Below are 25,751 nucleotides of genomic sequence, written 5' to 3'. Positions count from 1 at the left end.
CCACCTGAACCAGAATACAATCAATGTCCCTAACTGGAAGGAAATCAAAGGGTTTGCTGGTTAATCCATGAGGAAGGATGAAAGCCAGAGTCCTGTTGTTGAAGGCGTCCCTGAAAAAAACAGTGAGCGTTGAGTTATAAAAAAAACGCAAGATTTGGATCACCACACAAATTACAGTATATAAGAAAAGAAGATGGTTAAAATTTCCTTACATTTTGGGTTTCTGCTAGATGACTGCGTTTGAGAAATGCTGAACGGTTTGATGATTGAGCTGATTTATGGTTAGACAACGATTGGACGTCCTGATGGAAATAATGGTTATCTTGAGCAAATATAGAATACGGCTTAATTGACAGATGGCGTGATTAATGAGATGTTTAAACAATGGGCAAGATTGAGTGAAGTTCTCTTATCACAAATTAAACATCCATATTTACCTTGAGTAAACAAAATGAGAAACAAGAGAACTTGTCAAAGAGATAAGATAAGAGCATCCGCACTAGCTGGAGAGAAATCCCTAAGATAAAACAGCAAACCATGAGCAGCCCACGACCGTGGAGTGACAGCGAAGGTGAAGTAAACACTGCCAGCAGAATTGAAGTAAGAGAACGAGATGAGTCGGCTAATGATCTGGATCAAGGGGATCAACAGAACCAAAACACCACAAATGCAAGGCATACTGAAACATCGGGGGAAGGATCCGCTGCGGTCAGGGGATGGGTACCTAGATGGGACCAAAGGCAAATTCCCCCTTGGACCAGTAGAACCACTGGACAACGAGTGGCGTACTGCGTGGGAAGAAGACGTAACACTGGAGGTGCGAACACATTTAGGAACGCGCACATTGCATACAAGCGCAAGATCGAGCGAGCGTTGGAGCGATGCAGAATGCGCGAAAGATCGCTGCTGGAGGAATTGTCTCTCTTGGAGCGAAGGGAAGTAAGAGTACAGGAACTGGGATTGTCGTCAAGCGACGAAGACTAAGTACAACTTTAGAAAATTTTTATTGTCAGAAAATTTATTTCTCGTTTTTCTGTATTAATAAATAATTTTAACTTGCAGGTTTTGCCATCATTCGGGAGTATGATGAGAATAGAGGGGGGGAGTGTAGCGAACATGAAATTGAGTATAGTTAGTTATAAGCGGCGAAAGTATGTGTATGTAGGCTCTTTATAAAGCTCGCAATTAGGACAATCTAATTAAGATAATAACACCAAAGCTAAATTGAACAAATTTAAGTACTCTCTTGAAAGCAAACACATGGTGCCCCAAATTCTTATTAAAACAAATATGCACAAAAGTAAGCAAAGTCACAAACCGGATAAAGGCATAACGAATTGGTTGAGGTTGAATAATGAAAGGCTGTCAGGTTAGATTGATGAGACAAACAGGCGACGGTGAATTAGTAAATAATTGAATAAGAGCACAAGTCAAGGTTATTAAACGAAGTAGCTTAAACTAAATGGCCAGAACAAAGCAAACTAGAAAAATTGTTCGTAAATTGAGAGGGAAAACTCAATCAAGTTCGTCAGGATCAGAGATTTCCGTGCCCGCATCACCTCCCTCGTCCTTATTTGAGCCCTCGCATGTAGAAGCTGGCACATCTGCACCAGTACTGAAAGGAAAAACACGTAAAGAAAAAGCAAAACCGGCCCCAAAAAAGAGCAAAACCAAGATGGCCGCTACTGGCGGAATAAAAACAGAGGATATCTGGAAAAAGGACCCAAAAATGGCCTTGGCGGTGGAGAAAATGCTCGCCAGGGAGCAAGCCAATACCCAGAAAAACTAAACTCTTATTGTATATATCTGTATTAAGTAAAATAAAAATTTATTACCCGCTCGTTGATTTCAATTCGCATCGATATATTAAGAGACAGTGTTTCACACCCTCTACCACTTGAAATTTCAAGAATATCCCATCATTTTGAACTCCTTTATGTTTTCCAGCCAGTTATAGATAATAAGGCTGTTCCCCACCCTCGACATCGTAGTACACATAAATGTTTAAGCGACAATGGCGGGCGAATAATCGTAAGTCGGTAGTGTTTATGTACTCCACATCTTCGATTCCTCGGGTCAGGGGGGTTTTGCCAGGACATTTAAATAAATGCTTGTTTGGTCCATTCCGTAAACTAACAAAAAGTTGTTCGATTTTTCCAGCCTGAGTGCGATCTCCAGTGATAATGGTTGATAGACAGGAGGCCACGCAATTGAATTTGGGGTGGGCAACATCTAAGGTAACGGGATCATACTGTGCAGTATCGAACTCGGGACAACTAAAAACCCCAAGATTATTAACTTTAATTTAGTCAGAGTGAATTTGGGATACAAGTGCTTACCTTTGGGTTGCTTAATTTGGGAGACAAGTGCGTAAAATAGCTCGTAGCAATGACGCTGTCCTTGTTCTAGGCCAAGCTCCCGGCAAACCCGATTTAGTTCCACTTCGGATAGAAACTTCATAGGACCAGGAGTACAGCGAAATAGAGTTTCACTGTCGCAATCGAGACACTCTTTTACGATTTTTCGGCACCATTTTCGTAGGTCGCGGACACTAAACGTTTGTCGCGCCAGAGATTCCAGATTTTCTCTGGAGGGATGATCGTTTTTCCTCCGCAGTTCTGTAAGCTTGTTTTTTGCGTTACCCCGGTGTAGAACCGTGAGTCCTGAACCCACTCGCAATAAAACCCCTTTTGAAAGATAATAATTTTTGCATCGATTACGGAGTTCTTTCCTGTAAATCCACGTAGAATTTCTCGGATAAAGAACAGATTTAAGATAATGAACGATTTCAAAGTAGATTTGACTATCCATTTCAACTGAAATTGTATATGACTTAAAACTGTATGCAAAGTAAGACAGAATGAGTTAGTTAAGTAGAGTTTTGTTGACTTAAAGTAAATAGAAAGGCAATTTATCAGTTTTCCAAATACCCCACCGGTAAAAAGTTGTCCGACCCCCCCGGGATGGGAAGGAGTTATTGGTTGATAACTGGTCAATGATGGGGAGGTACCCCTAGTAGTCCTCTATTGCGAGAATAATTTTCAGGCGAATCCGACCACCCACCCTCCAGCTATTAACACCGGAAGTAGTGTGATTTGAAGGTTTTTAGGTATTTTACTGTGAAATATGAATGTTTGAGTCAGAAATAAGGCGATTAATCAGTTGTATTGACCTGCACGTATGAATTAATGTTTTTGCATGATATTGGGAAGGGTTTAGGATGTAAAATGGCGATTTTTGAGTATATTGGTAGTTATCACAGGAATGTAGTTAGCACCTAAATTGAAATAGTATTTTTTCGAAAAGTTGACGTTGGTTTGACCTGAAATTTTGGGGAAAGACTAATTTGGGTACGGGGAATCCGATTTTGAGGTCGGATTTGACCCCACACCAACCTGCACGGTACCAGTGCACGCCGCTGCTGCGGAACGTAAAATTTGAATTGCTCGTGGAGTATTGGTAGTAGTCCTATGATTTTTGGAGGGTTAGTGTAACTTTTCAAGGGCTTTCGATTGGTGATATTTTCATTCCCAAATTCCGATCGGAAGTCGGTGCTTCGGGACGACCCGAGTGCCGAAAACTGGAAATTGGCCCTTTTGAGCGGCCGAATGACTTTGAAATAGTTTTAATATGATAACCTGAGACAGTTAGTGACAAAAAATAACCACCCCGATCAATTTTGCCGAATTCGGATTTTTCGGGTTTCGGCACCCACGACTCGTTAAAAATTTTTAAATTGCAAACGACTCGCAACGGCTGATCCGTTGGTCATGAAACTTGGCAGGCAAGTTGGTGGCACCCTATAGTTACTAGAAAACTTTACCCGAAGACGTTTTGACCTCTACTCCGCAAGTTATTAAGTTTGGAAATTTGGGGTCATCCGGGAGGTCGCTGAAAAGTGTGCGCAGTCATTGCTCGTGTTCTATTAAAAGTTAGGTGATAAAAATTGGTGGGTAGGTGTAACTATAGTGGAACTTTCCGCGCCAATAGTTATTTTTACCAAATTGACCCTTCATCTTCGACTATTGACCTCTAATTGACCTCTAGAGGTAAAATTTTTGGGTTTTTCGGAAATTTTGGTTTCTGACTATTTTTTGTTTGCAGAATTGCACGGAATGCTGGGAAAAGCATACCAATCCATTTTTTTAGCTTTAGCAAGCATGAATTAGCAATATATTTACCCATGGAGACCAATAGTCTTTGAATAACAAAAGCGACAAAATTGACTTGGCGCCAAATTTGTGTGCGCAAATAAGGGTGATAAGGACCGCGGACTTTGACGTTAATCTGTTTGTTTAGTAAAGGGAACCCCTCCTGCGGATGTATCAATCAGTCAGAATGAATTATGGTGTTTACTTAAGTTCTAAAAGTGTATTTAATCAAGATAAGATAAAGTTAGACAAATAGAAAAAAGTTGTAATCAGCTTATCGTTTATAAGTTGGAGAGAGAGAGAGAGAAAAATACTGAGCTAGTGAGCAGTTGGTTTAGTGGGACTAAACTTAAAACAGTCAGTAAAGTTGCAAGACCAGTTAGGAAACTGTGAGCAACTTGGTTAAATATATTTCGAGTGAATCACGATAAAATTTTGAACTTATAGAAGATTTTGCAGTTGAATTTGTCTCAAGGTATTAGTTGATTGAGAGTTGCATCTATTTACTGTGGATTCTACATTTGTGCTGGTGTTCTCTATTCAATTTAACGTCTTTTGGGACAAAGCACTATTAACAGCCTGCAAGAGTGGACGAGGGGAAAAACTCAGAAAAGAGACAAGGTAGCGCTTGCTTCATCATTTTCTTTTAAACCTTCGGTGTTGGTTTTAATTTTATTTGATCGATCTTCTGGGCAACAGATCCTCCTCACTTTTGGCCTAGTTAGAAATTCAGAAGACGACACTATTATACTTTTTCTAAAAGTTGCGACACTTCAATTTCTTTTGCAAACTTTCTTGTCAGATTAATCCGGAAGAACTAGTTCATTTTGAAAAATTCCTGATGGTTTTTGAATTCCCCGGGCCGAGGTGTCAACGCTAAAAAACGCTGACAACTGTAAGATTGTCGGTGAATACGGTGAAAAGATGTAAGAATTGCAATTTTCAGCATTGAATGCGTTGAATGCTGTGGAGGAAAACGATTTCACCTCTTAGAATTGAAAATCTTACAAAAATTCACCGTTAAACTTACCAAATATCTTTCCCACAGAAAAAGTTGCTTAAGATGTAAGATTAGCGGTGAATGCGTTGTAAGTTATGAAAAAAAAATAATTCACCGCTAAGAACCGCAAATCTTATAAATATTCATAGCTAAGTTTACCAAATATCTTTACCGCATTAGTTGCTGCAGAAAAGATGTAATAATAGCGGTGAATGCGTTGAGAGCGGTGAACAGAAAAACTCACCGCTAAAATTACAAATCTTTCAAAATTTCAGCGCAATTATCTCCAATAACGTTAATTGAACCTAGTGTCAATTCACCAGAAGTAATATAGATATAAGTGACCAATGCGCGCAGAGGAAAAATAAACCTCGACCCTGGTCAAGATATTTTTACACGATAGTCAGGCTGCTTCAAGCGGCTGCATATGGCTAAATATGAAATTGCAGATCACTTGTTGATAAATTTCTCAATGTCATTCCTTCAAATTAAATTGGACCAGCAGTGGTTGCAGAGAAGAGCTTAGGTGACTCATACACATGCACTTGGCCAATTGCGCCAAGTGTGTTGACCACGAAAAAAATCCAGTTTTGTTGGAAATATTGATTTTTTTTTGCTTAAGATGATATTTTTTGGATTCTATTTGAAGAACAAGTTGTTGAGAAACACGAAAAAAGTTGCAAAAGTTGCAACAGTTCGAACAAAAGTTTAACAGATGGATATAGGAGAAAAATGAATAAATGAATGCTAAATGAAGCAATAATCAGTTTTCAATTTGTGCAAGAACAGAAAATGAAATTTTTGGCGTCGTGTTCTTAGGCAAGAAACAAACAAAAGAATTGTCTGCCTCTTCGACCATTGCTACAAAAAACACAACTAAGGTTAAAAGGACACCCAGAATATTCCCCATCAGAAAAGCTATTGAGAATTGGTGCTGTGTGCAGTAGCGTCAATTTCTTGTGTTGAGTGGATATTTGATGCTTGAATATGTCACAACAACAATTTTACTTCTTTCTTGGTTCGGAGTTTGAGGAACAGAGTGATGTCTTTTTTTTTAAATCATAAACCATTGCAGCCTTCCATAAACCAAATCAAGAGAACGAGACTGCAAATAGCACTTCACTTTTTAATACATTTACAATAAAACCATTTCAAAATATTAAAAAGCAGGTCATAACTTATCGTGAAAACATTCAAATCATCACCAAAACTTTATCCTGACGAGTTTGTTGCCTATTTGTCTTTGTAACCTTAAAAGAGGAATTTTCAAATGTTTTATAGTAATGTTTTTTGGGTCTTAAAAGTTACAAAACATATTTGAATTTCTCGATGCGAAACCACCTCTATCTAATATTCAATTAATCGGATTGCTTTTCGCGAGTCAGATGACATTAATCCGTTTCATAGATTGAAAACGTTTTCAACAGAGCAATTCAATTTACTACAACTCTAAGCTCTACGAATGACAGGAATGACATTGCAACATAATGAAAAAATGTATGACCAGTTCTAATCAGGCAACATGCAACAAGAAATATTTGTTTACATTACCATTAAATTATTCGAAACAGATGATCTATTGATTATCTAATGAACAAGTTAAATGCCGCCAATATTCTGTGTGGATAAATGAACTTGCTCGTAGAAATTAAAACTCCAAGCATCCCAGGTCGATGTGTCACCGCCGTTCAACGAAAAATTATGTAAAAAAGCGGTAAATGCGGTGAATTTACCAAAATCAGGCGGTGAATACGGTGAAAAAACTTTATCGCTGGGTAGCGGTGAAGTTGCACAATTTCACCGTTGAATTTAGTGATGAAATTACATAAATTCACCGCTTTGAGAAAAAGAGTCCAAATTATGTGAGTTAAGCGGTGAAAGCAATGAAATAAATAAATTCACCGCTTAAATTAGTGGTGAACTTACATAAATTCACCGCATAGAAAAAGTGTCAAAAAATGAAAGATTAGGAAGTAATAGGAAGTAGGGGACGAATTATTAGATTTAACTCCCCCTAAAATTAACCCTTAATCTTACATCTTTTTTCTATCCGGTGAATAAACGTAATTTTACCACCTGAGTAAACGGTGAATTTAAAAAAAATTACCACATTCCACCGCTATAATATGTAATTTAACCGCGAAAAATCACAAATTTAACAGAAATAAGAGTGAACTTGAATTAAATTCAATACAAAATCCTAGAAGTTATTGCAAAGGGGCGCAGTAGAAGAAAAAGTTGCTGGTATGCTGGAGGTGGGAGGTTCGAACCCGTGTAAGGGCGGAAAATTGTTGTAAGCGGTGAAATGTGGTGCGTTTTGTAAGTTCACCGCTAACTCTAGCGGTGAAATTGCATAATTTAACCGCATTTCAGTGCTAAATTATGTACGAAATTTGAGAAAAAAACTTTTCAGCGCTTATCTTACATAATTTTCCGATTTTTCCACGACCCGGGGTGGTCTTGACATTTAAATATGGAAATTAAGAACTAAAGTTAAGTGGCATGCTCTTATGCTATTATTCCTATTTGCTTTAAAATCGGATATCGCGAGGCCATAGACGTGAGTCTTATTCATAGTTTCAAAAGAGATTCAACAGTGCAGTCTTATCTACAACTAGTTGTTGGCTATGAGAATGACAAAATTGAGATCTTAGCTGCAGACATAACGAAAAAAGATTGGATCATATGGCGACCATGCAACCTGAAGCAAAATTGAATTGTTTAAAACCGCGAATCACCTGTCGGGATGAGTTGCCTGTCTATATGGATGATATACAGGAACTAAACGTTCTAATACGGGAATAATATTTAAATACAAAAACAAAAAAGTTACAAGTTAATTGGCGTCTTAGTGTGATTTTATTGATGCTCAATTCAAAATATAAGATATAATGAAATCAGAAAATCAAAAAGTATTAACCGGTTATTTGGTATACAGAATATTATGTAGTTACTAAAATACATCGTCTCCAAATGAGTGATGAAGTTGAAGTTATAGACTGGATACATCTGCGATTACAGTTTTAATTCCCTTGTTCTTTGCCAAATTTCTTATGTCGCCACCACACAATAGCGAATAACTGTTCCGACACCACTTGCTAGAGGAGGAACTATATACTCAAATGGTTTTTTTGTTCCCCGGGCCGAGGTGTCAACGCTAAAAAACGCAAAATTATGTAAGATTGGCGTTGAATGCGTTGAATTTATGTAAGATCTACGCTTGAGCGTAGATCTTACATAAATTCAACGCATTCAACGCCAATCCTACATAATTTTGCGTTGAATTTTGGCGTAGATCTTTCATATTTAGCGTTGAATTTTAGCGTAGATCTTATATATTTAGCGTTGAATTTAGCGTAGATCTTACATAAATTCAACGGATTCAACGCCAATCTTACATAATTTTGCGTTGAATTTTGGCGTAGATCTTACATATTTAGCGTTGAATTTTTGTGTAGATCTTACATTTTTAGCGTTGTATTTAGCGTAGATCTTACATAATTTCAACGCTTTCAACACCAATCTTACATATTTTGCGTAGAATTTTGGCTTAGATCTTTCATATTTAGCGTTGAATTTTAGCGTAGATCTTATATATTTAGCGTTGAATTTAGCGTAGATCTTACATAAATTCAACGGATTCAGCGCCAATCTTACATAATTTTGCGTTGAATTTTGGCGTAGATCTTACATGTTTAGCGTTGAATTTTCGCGTAGATCTTACATATTTAGCGTTGAATTAAGCGTAGATCTTACATGAATTCAACGCATTAAACGCCAATCTTACATAATTTTGCGTTGAATTTTGGCGTAGATCTTACATATTTAGCGTTGAATTTTTGTGTAGATCTTACATTTTTAGCGTTGTATTTAGCGTAGATCTTACATAATTTCAACGCTTTCAACACCAATCTTACATATTTTGCGTAGAATTTTGGCTTAGATCTTACGAATTTAAGGTTGAATTTCTTGAATTCCATTTCAGACCACTTTATGATTTTAAAATTTTTTCAAGTTTTTTTTATCAAAAAGTCAATTTTTTCACTGTTTTGACCCCGATACTTCACAGGTGAGAAAAGCGAAGTCAGCAAAAAAACCACTTTTTAGTGCTCTTTTATAGTTCAAAATCCATTTGAGACCATTTTACGAACTTTTCCAGATTTTTTTTCGAAAAATCATTTTCACTGTTTCGACCCCTATGCTGCAAAGGTGAGAAACGTGAAATCAGAGAAAAATCATTTTTAGTGCTCTTTTATAGTGCAAAATCCAATTGAGAGATCCAATAAGTTAATTTTTCAAAAATTTATTTTTTAAACTGTTTCGACCCTATACTGCACAGGTGAGAAAAATCACTTTTTAGTGCTCTTTTATAGTGCAAAATCCGTTTCAGACCATTTTACGATTTCAAAACTTTTTCAAATTTTTTTTTCCGAAAAAATAATTTTTTCAATATTTCGAACCCGATACTCCAAAGGTGAGTAACAAGAAGTCAGAAAAAATCTTTTTTTAGTACTCTTTTATAGTGCAAAATCCAATTCAGACCATTTGAAGATTTCAAATTTTTCAAGTTTTTTTTCGAAAAATTAATTTTTTTACTGTTTCAACCCCTATACTGCACAATTGAGAAAAATGAAGGCAGCAAAAAATAACCAAAAAATAACCATCTCTTACGGTGCAAAAACCATGTCAGACCATTTTGTGAATTCAAGTTTTTTTCAAAACTTAAAAAAATATATAAATTTTTCCCAGTAGTTCTCACATGATAAATGCGTTGAATACGTTGAAATTATGTAAGATCTCGGCTAAATTCAACGAAAAATATGTAAGATCTAGGCTAAATTCAACGAAATATATGCAAGTTCTACGCTAAATTCAATGCAAAATATGTAAGGTCTACGCTAAAATCAACGCAAAATATGTAAGATCTACGCTAAATTCAACGCAAAATATGTAAGATCTCCGCTTTATAAGGATTGCGGCTCTTAATGAAACCAAGGTACGGTGGCGCAAAGGTAGAAGAGGCGAGAAGTAAACAGGAGGTCAGTGGTTCGAGTCCCATACCCAGAGTTCTACGCGTTGATTTTTTGTAAGATCAACGCTAAATTCAACGCAAAAATATGTAAGATCTACGCTAAATTCAACGCTAATTATGTAAGATCTACGCTAAATTCAACGCTAAATATGTAAGATCAGCGGCAACTAGCGTTGACAAGTTGGAAAATTCACCGCAATTTCTTACATAATTTTCGGCTGAATGCGTTGAATTTTTGTCTTTAAATTCAACGCATTCAACGGAAAATTATGTAAGAAAATTGCGGTGAATTTTCCGACTTGTCAACGCTAGTTGCCGCTGATCTTACATAATTTTAGCCAAATTCCTCGGCCCGGGTCAGACAATTTTGGCTAATATATATTCATCGTAGAGAAATATGAATGGTATCATTAAAAAGGTCGTCCGGCGTAGAATACGAACAAAAAAATTCTTCTGAATTTTGTTTTTTTTTCGAGGAGTTATCGAGGAATGAAGTTTTCCGTGAATAAGTGATATTTGACATGATTTTGTTAACTTTTAGTGTAATTTTTCTTCAATTTAAGACATATTTTATTTAAAAAATTTTGATTCAAAATTACATTTCATGCCACAAAAAGAAGAATCAATTTTGAGTTCTTAATAGACGAAACGCAATAAAAAGACTAGTTTTGGTCTCACACAGAAGTTTACCATAAAAAAAAGAAATCTATTTGAGAGCTCTTTTTTGAAAATTTTAAATATTTTTTTGTTTTCTTAAGTCACCTAGAGGCTAGTCACTTTTCATATCTAGGTTCAATTAATAGGAAAAACCTAATTTACAGTCGAATGAACAAAAAAAATTGTTTTCAAAAAATCTCTCGTGTTTTTTTTGGCTTCGACTCTGAGTTTTCGTAATTTTAAATGAAATTTTAGTTTTTTTTAAAGGTTTTACTTATTTTTTTGAGTCCTAGGGAATAGACTCAGTGACTAAAATTTCTATATGTTTTGTGATCAGCATTAAGAGAACTTATCTAAAGCTTTGACTGGACAGCTAATGGCTGTTAAGACTTTTAAAAATGGTTTTTCGAGAAGTTTTTTAACATTAACCGATACTAAACATATTTTCGTGAACTGTAAGTCAGTCTCAGAAAAAAACAAACCCCCAACTTTTTTACATCAGCCAAAATAAATCAAGTTAGCAGTTCTCTCTCCCAAATATTGGTGTTATGACTTCGGTGCACGTGTCTCCGTTATTTTTTTTTTAAAAAAAAGATATTTTTTTGTAACTATAGTTGCTTTTGAAATCTTAACACATTATCTTAGTTTTGCTAGCTGCAGTGGCTTAGAGAAGAGGTTCAATGGATCATAAATACAGTTTTCAGAGTAAAGCTTATGTTTTAAATGGCTTCGACACTCTAGTTGACTCAAAATGTGTTATATGTTTCGTAATGAGCATTAAAGGAACCTATCGAGAGCTTTGAGTGGAAAGCTAATGGCTGTTAAGACTTTAAAAAAGATTTTTAGAGAAATTTTTTAACATTAACCAATCTTAAACTCATTTTTGTGAAATCTATATAAGTATTAGCAATGACAGGACCCTCCTTTTTCCTATTGCAACCAAAATCAATCTGATTAGCAGTTTTATATTCTCACTAATTGTTTTTTGACTTCAATGCCACAACATTTCAAAATTTGCTCGAAAAATTTTTGGACTTTTATAGTGCAAAATCCGTTTCAGACCATTTTACGATTTCAAAACTTTTTCAAATTTTTTTTTTCCGAAAAAATAATTTTTTCAATATTTCGAACCCGATACTCCAAAGGTGAGTAACAAGAAGTCAGAAAAAATCTTTTTTTAGTACTCTTTTATAGTGCAAAATCCAATTCAGACCATTTGAAGATTTCAAATTTTTCAAGTTTTTTTTCGAAAAATTAATTTTTTTACTGTTTCAACCCCTATACTGCACAATTGAGAAAAATGAAGGCAGCAAAAAATAACCAAAAAATAACCATCTCTTACGGTGCAAAAACCATGTCAGACCATTTTGTGAATTCAAGTTTTTTTCAAAACTTAAAAAAATATATAAATTTTTCCCAGTAGTTCTCACATGATAAATGCGTTGAATACGTTGAAATTATGTAAGATCTCGGCTAAATTCAACGAAAAATATGTAAGATCTAGGCTAAATTCAACGAAATATATGCAAGTTCTACGCTAAATTCAATGCAAAATATGTAAGGTCTACGCTAAAATCAACGCAAAATATGTAAGATCTACGCTAAATTCAACGCAAAATATGTAAGATCTCCGCTTTATAAGGATTGCGGCTCTTAATGAAACCAAGGTACGGTGGCGCAAAGGTAGAAGAGGCGACAAGTAAACAGGAGGTCAGTGGTTCGAGTCCCATACCCAGAGTTCTACGCGTTGATTTTTTGTAAGATCAACGCTAAATTCAACGCAAAAATATGTAAGATCTACGCTAAATTCAACGCTAATTATGTAAGATCTACGCTAAATTCAACGCTAAATATGTAAGATCAGCGGCAACTAGCGTTGACAAGTTGGAAAATTCACCGCCATTTCTTACATAATTTTGCGCTGAATGCGTTGAATTTTTGTCTTTAAATTCAACGCATTCAACGCAAAATTATGTAAGAAAATTGCGGTGAATTTTCCGACTTGTCAACGCTAGTTGCCGCTGATCTTACATAATTTTGGCCAAATTCCTCGGCCCGGGTCAGACAATTTTGGCCAATATATATTCATCGTAGAGAAATGTGAATGGTATCATTAAAAAGGTCGTCCGGCGTAGAATACGAACAAAAAAATTCTTCTGAATTTTGTTTTTTTTTCGAGGAGTTATCGAGGAATGAAGTTTTCCGTGAATAAGTGATATTTGACATGATTTTGTTAACTTTTAGTGTAATTTTTCTTCAATTTAAGACATATTTTATTTAAAAAATTTTGATTCAAAATTACATTTCATGCCACAAAAAGAAGAATCAATTTTGAGTTCTTAATAGACGAAACGCAATAAAAAGACTAGTTTTGGTCTCACACAGAAGTTTACCATAAAAAAAGAAATCTATTTGAGAGCTCTTTTTTGAAAATTTTAAATATTTTTTTGTTTTCTTAAGTCACCTAGAGGCTAGTCACTTTTCATATCTAGGTTCAATTAATAGGAAAAACCTAATTTGCAGTCGAATGAACAAAAAAAATTGTTTTCAAAAAATCTCTCGTGTTTTTTTTTGGCTTCGACTCTGAGTTTTCGTAATTTTAAATGAAATTTTAGTTTTTTTTAAAGGTTTTACTTATTTTTTTGAGTCCTAGGGAATAGACTCAGTGACTAAAATTTCTATATGTTTTGTGATCAGCATTAAGAGAACTTATCTAAAGCTTTGACTGGACAGCTAATGGCTGTTAAGACTTTTAAAAATGGTTTTTCGAGAAGTTTTTTAACATTAACCGATACTAAACATATTTTCGTGAACTGTAAGTCAGTCTCAGAAAAAAACAAACCCCCAACTTTTTTACATCAGCCAAAATAAATCAAGTTAGCAGTTCTGTCTCCCAAATATTGGTGTTATGACTTCGGTGCACGTGTCTCCGTTATTTTTTTAAAAAAATTGATATTTTTTTGTAACTATAGTTGCTTTTGAAATCTTAACACATTATCTTAGTTTTGCTAGCTGCAGTGGCTTAGAGAAGAGGTTCAATGGATCATAAATACAGTTTTCAGAGTAAAGCTTATGTTTTAAATGGCTTCGACACTCTAGTTGACTCAAAATGTGTTATATGTTTTGTAATGAGCATTAAAGGAACCTATCGAGAGCTTTGAGTGGAAAGCTAATGGCTGTTAAGACTTTAAAAAAGATTTTTAGAGAAATTTTTTAACATTAACCAATCTTAAACTCATTTTTGTGAAATCTATATAAGTATTAGCAATGACAGGACCCTCCTTTTTCCTATTGCAACCAAAATCAATCTGATTAGCAGTTTTATATTCTCACTAATTGTTTTTTGACTTCAATGCCACAACATTTCAAAATTTGCTCGAAAAATTTTTGGACATTTTTTTTATTTTATTGGTCCCTCTTGAAATCTTATCGCATTATCCTGACATTGATATCTCCCACTGGCTTAGAGAAGAAGTTAAATGGATCATGGATAAAGTTTTTGAAGAAAATCTTATGGTTTAAAAGGCTTCGACTTTTTCTCTTCGCACTTTTCTAAATAATTTTTGGTTTTCGCCTGTAATTGTTGTTATTTCCAAAGTCATAAGACTTATTGCAATGTCATATTGATGCGAAATATGCAAGTGAGATTACCTATGGATGAAAATTCGAGGGGTAACTGAGTGTATTTATTGACTTCCGTTGAATGCTTTTGAATTTATTGGTTGTGAAGACTTTAGAAATGATTATTCGAGATTTTTTTAACATTAAACGATCTTAATCTTTATTAGCTTCCGTTGAAAGTTATTGAATTTAATGGCGTTGATAACAAGGGTGTTCTCAAAAAAAATTCATTGTTTTAATGTATCTGTTCATGTTGGTTGCTTAATTGCAGTCAAATTGTTAAATAGAAAAATCCCAATGCGTTGGAAAATTATTTGAAAAATGAAAAATTTTTACTGAAAACTCAATTTTTAATGGCTTCGACTCTTTTATTGCTCAATTTTTTTAAAATTTGCTGTGTAAGGCCTGCTGCGTCTCATAAGCTTGCTATTAAGGATTGATTGAATGATGTTACTCGAAGCAATTTGTTTATAGCAAATAGTCTTAAAGTTTACAACATTATACATTTTTAAGATTATAAGAATTTTTCAATTTTTTTAAAAATTTTATGTTGTTGTTATCGTCAACTTGTAAATTTGCTCATCATCGAGAGTTCCCATTCAATTCCCTGAAATTTAGAATTTAAATTGTTTACTGATGTTATGACGTAACTGATGTTTTGTTTGTTGGACGATATGCGTTTTCGTAAAATGTTATGTGAGTGGTGTATTTGTGTTCGTTTTTCTCCTGCTTTAGCACAATCGCGTAACAAGAGATCCCAATGATTTTCAAATTCGGCTCAATTGAACCTATTTAATCATTCAGTGTAACTTTACCTGAAATAGTATAAATAGAGTTTGAAAAAAATACTTAATATTCAGATTTTAATGGCTACACTAATTTTTGTTTTCGCAAAGTTTTTAATTTGTTGTTCGTACTTTTTGAGTTTTTCTGCATCTATAGTCTGTTCCTATGGCTTAGTCTAACCATAGACAGGTTCTATTAGTTTCACTCTGACTTTTTAGTAAATTTATCAAAAGTTATTTTGTTAAAAGCTAATGATATTTAAGACTGGAAATTGTTTGGTTTAAAAAAAGTTAATTGTTTTTTGAATTTCGCGTTACCTATTTTCATTCAAGAAAAACCTCATCTGCTGGGTAGTTGGGGAAAATTAAAGTATGTAGTTAGGTTTTGGTCTTAAATTTTTTTTGCTTTTTTGTTTTTTTTGGTTTTTTTTTCGTAGTCTTTTCAATGCAGATCTCATTGTAATGAGGCATGGCCTTATTCAAATCAATTATTAGTTTGATTGTGTAACCCTTTTTTAGAACTCAAACATCTATTTCTGATTATCTCTTTGTCAAAAATTTAAGTCAAAAGACAGTTAAGTCAAAAATGTAGATGAGCACGGTACGGAACATCATGTGTGAACGCACATTAACGAGCATCCTTGTTGTTTTTTTAAGTCGCAGATGCTGTTTTTTATGGAACTTTGGGCGCTGGATTTCTAATACAATCCAAGAAAAAGCTATCGTTTTTTATGGTTACAACTGGGAATACGTATTTTCTTTCCGTATTTGTAGCTTTATTTCATGCAGGACAGTTCAATTATCAATGCAGGTAATTTTCAGCTCTTTATTCGTTCAATACATAAACAATTCGCTTCTATCTGGTACAAATTGTTCGTATTGTATACATTTCGTTTTATTTTGTTTCAAGCTGCCTGCTCAACATATGTGTAGATCTCACAGTGAAAATTTAGTTGGAATTTAAACTGTTCCGTTCGATGTTATTCAATTATTTGAGTGGGAATAGCGTCTTTTGCCAAGCAAAATCCGATGAGGAAAATTCAATTAATTGCTAGAATTTTTTTTAGCATTTTTCATTCCAAAATCCAGCGGTATTTTGATTTCTGCAATTCGCAATCAAATTAACAATTACTTTAAATATCTAGAATTCCAATATTCTGAACAGAAAAGGACAACTCAATAAAATTGGCGCTACACTCCAACAACTTTTGGAATTGGGTTTTTGCCACTCAAAAGTTCTAGTAAATTAGACTAGGTAAATTCTAGTAAAAAATTCTAGTAAAGTCTAGTGAACTAGGCGCCTCATCCGAACAAAACACAAAAAATAGACAAGAGACCACTTGAGCAACGTCACTTCTAGGGAAGAGAGATACAACAACGTAAACCAACTCAAGCCACTACGAAATATTTGGTTGGTAGACTACTTTAATTATCAATTATACGGCAAAAAGTATTGCGTGGTAACTGACCACCGCGCGTTATTATCAATTTTTAAAGAAGATTGCTTGAATGAATCCTGCAATAGTCCCCTTTCAAGATGGATAGATAGGTTGCTTCCAAATGATTTTCAGATAAATTACATTGAATTCATTTAAATTAGCTAAACAAATTTGGTCCTATGGTGAACAAGGCGGCTCGGTAATGTGCGATCGCACATAAGGTTCCGACCCCACTCATCCACAATTTTGGCATAATTGTCTACCAAATGAGGAACAGATGGAAAAACACAAAAAATTCAAGTATTTTTCAAAAAAAAACTGGTGTATTAACGAAAAGATAGCCTCCAAAGCAAATAACTCAGTGGAGTAAAAAAAGATGCATTAGATTGATGAGATATGCCGATATTAAGAAAGCGAACGAAGATGAACGGCAAAATCAAACAACAACAACAAACATTAATTACATCAAAAAAATTATGTCCGTTTTAAAAAACAAAACTTAATAACAAAGTCAAAATAGCGTCAGATAAAACTGAAAATAAACGAAATTATTCACTAGAAAAAAAATGGTTATTCACCAGTTCATAAAAAGCTTGGTAACATTTAGACAAAACAGTACAGAAACTTTAAAGTTAGAAAGTTCGCTGAATTTAAAAAAAAAACAATTTGTTTCAAATTAATGAAAACCATTAGGAATCAATTAAAAAATCCCATAGATTTTCAACTACCAATGCTTCTATTTAAATGAATTAATAACTCTGGGTATTCAATTTTTTATGCAGTTAAAAAAAGAACAACAAATAGACAACAAACTAAAAATCAATTAAAACTTGCCAGAAAATGCTTTGGAAGCTGTAAAGCCATACTTTGGAACCCAAAAAATGTGTTTCATTGCACCTTAGTTTAACACCGATATTGCATTATGTGGCCACTAATTAAAGAAAATAAGCAACAATTAGACAAAAAAGAAAAAAAATGCAAAATTATGCAATACTTGTTTTTTTTGAAAAAAATTTATTTCCAAAGACATAAAAGCCATTAATTGAAATATGAAAAATTTGAATAGATTCGTCCATTCTTCCAAAAGAAGAAATTGAGGGCTTCAATTATCCAGAATATGTCTTAAGTCTACAAAAAGAACGTCAAATATGACAAAAATCAAAAACTCATTTACTTTTTTTTTGTGAAAAACCCGTGTGGAAGCCAGTAAAGTCATAACGAATTCTCTTAAAACATTAGCTTTTGTGACACCAATTCTTCTTGACACTTTTCTTTGAAATGTATTATGTGACCTTTCATTAATGAAGCTAGGTAATAATTAGACCAAAAAGAAAAAAGCAAGATTATGTAGTACTTGTTTTTTTCGAAAAAAACTTTTTCCAAAGACATAAAAGCCATTAGTTACCAATTGAAAAATTTGAATAGTTTCGTCCATTCATCCAAAGGAAGCCCTTGAGGGCTTCAATTATCCAGAATATGTCTTACGTCTACAAAAAGAACGTCAAATATGACAAAAATCAAAAATTCATTTCTTTTTTTTTGTGAAAAACCCGTGTGGAAGCCAGTAAAGTCATAGCGAATTCTCTTAAAACATTAGGTTTTGTGGCATCAATTCCCTTTGACACTTTCCCTTGAAATGTATCATGTGACTTCTCATTAATGATGCTAGCTAATAATTAGACCAAAAAGAAAAAGCAAGATTATGTAATACTTGTTTTTATCGAAAAAAATCTATTTCCAAAGACATGAAAGACATTAACTACAAAATGAAAAATTGAATAGGTCGGTTTATTCTTCCAAATAAAGCCCTGGAGATCTGCAATTATCCAGAACAAGTCTTAACTCTAAAAAAGAACGTCAAATATGACAAAAATCAAAAATTCATTTACTTTTTTTTGTGAAAAACCCGTGTGGTAGCCAGTAAAGTCATAATGAATTCTATAAAAACATTAGATTTTGTTACACCAACACCTTTTGACACCTTCCCCTGACAAAATAATGTCATCTTTAACCTTTAATTAACGAGACCAGGTAACAAACAGACAATAAAAGGAACAAAATTGCGAAGTTGAAATGTTTTTTTTCCATTTTGGAAAACAATTGTTTTCAAAGTCATGAAAGCCATTATTTATCTTCTAATATCAGAACATCGGCTCATCTACTCTTCCAGGAAAAGCCAATCAAACCGGGTCATTTTACAAGAAATTAAATACGACTTAAAAGACAAATTAAAAACGACAGTTAGAGACAAAATTAAAAAATTGATTTAAATTCCTCGAGAAAGTACTGTCGAGGCGGTAAAGAACCACAATGTATTTCTTATATAAATTTTATCAATTGTTCGTTTTTTTTGAACGCGAAACATGTCATATATGAACTGACAATAACGTGATATTTTTTACAAAAATTAAAAAACATGAAAATTGGGCAAATACCTAATAATTACAAAAAAATTGTGAAATCTAGTAGTATCAAAGCCAAAAAATCATAACTTAAGGCATAAAACCGCAATAAAGACTCAATTTGAATTCAGCAGAAAGAAGGAAGACTCTTTGATTGCTGATATTAAGCTACAAGTTGACCAACTTAAGAGAAAAATGGAGGCAAATTTCAATAAGCCATTTTTTATTTAAAAATAAAAAATTTTAAAAGACAAAACGACCATAAGCTTTCAAGCAATCAACTAGATAAACTAATTTCGAGCTAATTAGGAAGCCAGTAGAACTTATTACTAGTGAGCTTTGATTTGAAATGTTCTCTTATTTGATTAATATAAAAAAGATCGAATTTCTTAAAAAACCGACTGACGACAATCCGAATATTTTTTAGATTGTAACGGTCCAAGATTGGTAAGGAACTAGTTCTACTAATGTTGATTGTCCATTAGGAATATTTTTTTTGGAATGTCTTTGATATAGATATTTTGTTAAATAACAAATCAAAAATAAATGGTGCGTTTTTGATAATCAACGAAAAAAGTTAGCAAAAAACGGCAAAGTTTTATTTACAGGGCACTATAAACGGAAGTTGATATGGAATTAGCCCCCTTTCCAGTCTACAAAGATTGTTTGAGTGGTTTTTGGGAGTGCACTTCCTGCAAAATTGATCAGAGTGGACTAAATAAACCTATTTCGTGCTGTTTTTGATGGAAGAGTCTGAACTTTGTGAAATATTTAGCCAGAATTTGTGACAAAAAAATTCAATGGAAATAGCCGACAATATATTTTGTCTATAAAATTAAAATCAACAACGTTTTCTTGAAAAATTTTATAAAATTTTATCAAAATTGGCGAAGTTTTAGTCAAAAATTCCGAAAAAAGGTGAATGAAATCAACGGAATTCACTCTATTTTCTCGAAAGTTTGAACCTCGATATCTCCCTGTCAAAAACGAAAATAAAAAAAAATTTGATTCCATATTCTACGCTGGACGAGCTTTCTAATGATAGCAGTCTCAACTCTCCACGATGAATATATCGATCGGCCAAAATTGACTGAACAAAAAAAACCCATTTGAGTATATAGTTCCTCCCCCCTCAAGAGGGGTCGGAACAAATAATATTTGTTGTCGCAAACATGATATTCCTTACATTAAAAACGTTTTGATTATTTGACTGTTAGATAGACGTAATTTCGCATCGTAGAAAGTAAAATTTGCTTTGTTTTTTCAATTTCTGATACCAATTTTTTTTTTTTGAATTTAATGTTCCAAGCGCTTCAATATTGGATTTTGCCAGGCGAAAGACGCTAGATACAATCATAAGTTGAAAAGATATTCAACGGAACAGTTTAATTTACAACAAACGGTTAGGTATTAATTTGACGAAAATGAGATCTAAACAGCCATCATAATGAATAAATATAATGTCATATGCTGAGCATGCAACTTGCAACAAAAATGAATTTCTATTATGAACAAATTATAATAGACAAAAAAGGAAAAATTCTATTCAATGAAAAAATGAAAGACCGGTAATGACTGATCTCAGTATGTGTGCTGATTTGCAGGAACTAAATTTTTTTTTGCAACAAGTAAAATAAAATTATAACCATACGGTTAAATATACCTGAAACAAAAAATATTTCAAATCATTCAAACAAAATAATATAATAAACATCAGCAATTTTCTTAAAGAATCACATTTTAAAACTTTCTTTCGATTGTTTTCTTCCTAAAAATAAAAATAACTTTTAAAAGCTCCTAAGTTACTATTCAAAGGAATTTTTTCATGTTGTGAGAGCAAGAAATCATTCAACGTTTTTTTTAAAAACGTTTCCATTTTTTGCCAACCATAGCCAATGTGGTAACTTATTCCATTTTTGTACGCATTGACGAACAATCGAGTTCATTCCAAAGCTTGTTTCGGCATTTTGTCTAACTTTGAATTGTTTTGTTCGAGTATTTTGATGGAGACTCAGATACCCGTGAAAGTTTTTAGAATTTTCCGGCCTAGCGATATCATAATAAAATTTTATCAGCGACATTTTTGCTATTATTAGCTCAGCTGGTAGGGTTTTTGTCTGGATTAGCAGATCTCTCGCTTTGTCATACTTTTTGCGTAGAAAGCACACCTTTATACCCCAGTTAATCTGTCGGTTAAGGCGTTTTAGGTATTTTGCAGATAAATTTTGAAGATTGCCAAAAATGATAAGTGCAAAAGCACAAAAGATTTTAAAAGAAGAATGCGCGCGTTCAGGGGAACTTGATGTCTTATAAGGTATTTTGATCTTATAGCATGAGCCATCTTTTTGAAGGTTTTATTCAGCTGCTCCTCAAAACTAAGATTCCTGTCAATTTGAATAGCAAGATATCTGCAATTATTTTGTGCTGTGAGAACTTCGTTTTTGTAAAAAATAGATCTGAAATCAGATTTATCGCGCGAGAAAAAGGTGAATTCGGTTTTGTTTGTATTCAAAGTTAGTTTGTTCATCTCTACATATTCTTCTGTTTTTTGTAAAATTTCCGTGACTTTTCCATGTAAGCTACCTTTCTGTCCACAACAGACAATACTTGTGTCAACTGCGAATTGAATTACCTTTTCCGTTGTGCTTATATTAGATGAGAAATCGTTCACATATAAAAGAAAAATGAGTGGTCCTAAAACAGTTCCTTGTGGCACACCGTGATTCAAAATTTCACAATCAGAGAATACGCCAGTAAATTTTACCTTTGTCTGCGGTTGGCAAGAAATGAAAACAATAAATCTTTCGCTTCCTGGGAAAAACCATACATTTCAATTTTTTTTAAGGAAAATGTTATGCGAAATGGAATTAAACGCTTTTGCAAGGTCTAGAAAAATAGCCACAGTTTCTTTGCTTTTATCTAAATTAGCCGAAACTGTTTCAACCAGTTCTAGAACTGCATCTGTTGCAGACTTTTTTTTCTGAAATCCGAAATGTTCTTTGTTTATAATTTTATGCTTATCAATGAACTCCATTATCTGAGTCAGAAGGAGGCGCTCAAAAATTTTTGCAAAACTCGGAGTTACAGAAATTGGTCGATAATTTGTGCTATCTAGTTTATCACCTTTTTTAAAAATTGGTGTTGCATAGGCTAGTTTCATTTTAGTTGGGAAAACAGTCTCCTTAATGCACTCATTCAAGGCGAACTGTAGATGTATGCCTATAGCTAATTTGCAAGACTTTATGAGTCGAATTGAGATTTCACCAGGTCAGGCTGCTTTGTTATCGTCAAGCGAGTCAATGACTGAATAAAGTTCTCTTCTAGTCACAGTTCTGAATGTGAATTCAGGTATATTAAGTTTATCAGGGTATTTACAAGCAATATCCGAACCTTTGAAAACTCCTAGATTAGCAAATGCTCTATTTAGACAATTGACAATGTTTTTTGGTTCCCTTGAAATTTCACCACTGTCTAATCTGATTTCATCAACCTTGACAACTCTTTGACAACCTTGACACTCGGTCTGGTCTTTTGTTTAATGAATTTCCTTTGTTCCTTACTTGTTGGTAGTTTTTGGAAGAAATTGATGCAAAAATTGTTGTGCGCCTCCATTAGTCTCCTATTAACTAAGTTTCTTAAGCGCTTAAATTCACTGTACGTCTCGCTGTCAGGACTTTTTTTCCATTTATTGAACAAAAAGGTTTTTGGGCAATCAAATCTTTCAATTCTTGTGTTAACCAGGGCTTAGAATTCTTAGAAATTTCTCCCCCTTTTTTAACACTCTGAATTGGTGCGTGTTTTTCAACAATTTTCTCAAAAATATCGATGAATGAATCAAACATATCGTTGCCATTCTCACTTTGGTACATTCTAAACCATTCGGCGAGGACAAAATCTCTGTTAAATTTAGAGCGTGAGAAAAATCGAAAACTTCTCATCGTTATTATGTTGTCACTCTCAGATTTCAATGGGAGGTTTGATTCGAAGATAACAAGAAAATGGTCGGAGTTAAAAGGGGTTGTTGTGACATTGTAGGCACTTATCTGATCTTTTGAAACAAAACAGTGATCAATAAGTGTAAATGTTTTATCAGTATCTCTGGTTGCATCCCTTAGGCTAACAATTTCTAATCCTGAATTTGACGCAAAAACGTCTAGTTTTATTTTTTTTCTGTCTTGTTCAGATAATTCAAGTTGTAATCTCCCAGAAAGATAACGTTATCTGTAACGCTATATGCCCCCGATACTTCGGTTCTTAACTGATCAAGAAAATACTCACCAAGACGTTTGTTTGGGCAATAAGAAACGTTAACAAGTAATTTTTCAGTTAGAGGGTCTGTTCTTTCAACCCAAATGGATTCAAAAAAACTCTCATCAACAGTTTCAAGGCTTCGTTTAATATCGGCATTAAATTTTTTCGGGACAAAAATGCCTACTCCTCCGCCCTTTGAAGCCCTTGTTTTGTCTGATCTACATTTCCCAAAGAAATTATGCGATGCTGATAAAAAGTTATTTTCAATGTTACAATCAGTGTCCAAAAAGGTTTCAGTTACAGCGACAAACGTATTAATGGGAGCCGTTTGCAAAAAAATTAGCAAACCCTTCAAACTTGTTTTTCAAGCTTTGACAATTAATAAGGAAAAATAAAGGCGAGTGGCTTGTTCCTCTGTTTTTTAAGTAACTTGAATACTCAATTAAGTTTTCCAGATGACGCCCTGGGATCAATTCAATGTCCCCTGACAGCATGAGACGTACAAGTGAACAAAAAACTAACAGTTTTAGGACGAAAACAAAAAAGTATGAATCAACTGTTTTTAAAAAAATAACAAACAATAGGTTTGTTGGATTAATACTTTTCAAATGTTCGCTTATGAATTTCAGCATGATTTTCTCTTCCCATAAGTATACTGAAAATTAAAAATATCAAAAAAAATCGCATTGTGCTATATTTCAACAAACCATCAGCCAAATTTATAATGAGTTGGAGGTAAAATGCTTGTTTTGGTTGGAAACCAAAAAAATTTTTGTTATCATAAGGATCAAATTTTCTTCCAAAGTTTCGGTTGATAATTCTCGGTTTTATTTCAGTTTCTGACACCGTAAGCCCAAGATGCACGTAAAAGTTCCGAGTATTTCCGACAAGTTTAGGTGTACCATTACTGAATGATGGGTGTACTCCATCATTGCTGATATCTTTCGTTTCCAGTATATTATTCAAAAAAACAACGTCAATATCAAAAACGCCACTCAACTCCGTTGCAACATTTTCTAACGCTTCATTATATTTGTCTATGTTTTTGTTATTTTTGCTGCGACCAAAAAAACTTCTTTAACTGGTGGAATTTTGCAAAGTGCAACTTTGAGTGGTGACAGTTTCTTTATAATTTCCGACGCAGTTTCCATTAAAATACTAGCTGTTTCAAAACCGCTATTTCCCGAATCAATATTGTTATGTCCAGCATGTATAATAAGATTTTAAATCTTGTGATAACCGTTGTATTGTTTCACAATATTTGATCTTGAACTTTTGCTGAAGGACAGGAGTGTATAGCAGTACTTGGGCTCAGATCTTTTGCTTGTACTTTTTTGTATGTACTATCCGAAAGAATAAGTGTCTTTGTTTATCTTGGTATAAACTTGGATAAAAAATCTTGGTTTGTTAATAATGTTGTTGAACTTTGTCATGCATTTGGTTCGATGTTTTTTCGTTTACTTTGTCAATTAGATTATCAACCATTTTGTTATTTTGTTGTCGGAGGAAAGCATTTTCATCTTTAAGTTGTGATAAAAATTTATTCAAATTCAAACATTCACTTATCGAGTCTTCTGTCTTCATTTTTTCAAAATCTTTACTCTCTTTATGTACCTCTGTCATTGTTTCAAAAAAAGCTGTGGTTTTTTTGTGTGTTTTACAAAAAACGCATGCGACTGACTTCTTTGACTTCTTTGCCTTGTTTGACTTCTTTGCATGGAAATGACATTTGAATATGAATAGATTAGCTTTCATTTTGGTCTGGTTTCAACAACCTATTTGATGATTCCGGCTCAGTCCATACAGATTCTTCTTTTTTTCATTTTGTTGATTGACCCTTTGAGCCAGTTTGAGATTAACACTTCCCTCTGTTTTTGGCGGCAATGGGTTGGGTGCAATTGTTGTCCACATTAGTGGGGGTTGATTGTCTGTTGCATTTCATGAGCTTTTTGATTTTTGTTTTAACTAAGTGCACCTGTGTCCTTATATTGCTCAGATATGTTCTTCCGGGCTTGTTCGTCTAAATAATGAGCAGTGGTTTTCTCATATTTTTTAAATTTATACTTCTTTCTTCTGTCGAGATATTGGTCATTGGTGCATTACATACTTTTCCAAAATGAGCTTCAAAAGTGTTTTTCGGATTGTCCTTGCATTTTTTTGATAAATGATTGAAGAAATAGTATTTTTTAGATTGATTGTTCTTTTTGGTAATAAAATTTCATGCAAGCTACACGTCGTCGAAGAGTTTGAATTTATCGTTCAGCAAGGTTTGCTCGATGGTTTTTCGCAGGTGCAAAATGGGTTCTTTGTTTTCTCCATCAAATTAATTGTTCCGACTCCACTTGTAGGGGGGGGGAGGAACTATATACTCAAATGGTTTTTTTTGTTCAGTCAATTTTGGCCGATCGATATA

General features: G+C 33.8%; 1 protein-coding gene across 1 annotated transcript in view; it reads left to right on the top strand.

Annotated features, from left to right (window-relative positions):
* The first annotated feature begins 537 nt into the window (after nucleotides 1–537).
* Nucleotides 538–25,751, top strand: part of LOC142341291 (uncharacterized) — a 151,955-nt gene continuing 126,741 nt past the window's right edge. The window contains exons 1-2 of the mRNA XM_075392210.1: nucleotides 538–939; nucleotides 1,063–1,151. Of these exons, the coding sequence (XP_075248325.1) occupies nucleotides 538–939; nucleotides 1,063–1,151 (491 nt within the window). The remainder of the gene's footprint in view (nucleotides 940–1,062; nucleotides 1,152–25,751) is intronic.

Source organism: Convolutriloba macropyga, chromosome 6, assembly GCF_964194025.1.
Source record: "Convolutriloba macropyga chromosome 6, txConMacr16.3, whole genome shotgun sequence".
Classification (NCBI taxonomy): domain Eukaryota; kingdom Metazoa; phylum Xenacoelomorpha; order Acoela; family Convolutidae; genus Convolutriloba; species Convolutriloba macropyga.
The sequence above is the reverse complement of the archived record's forward strand: the minus strand, read 5'-3'. Positions and strand labels throughout refer to the sequence as shown.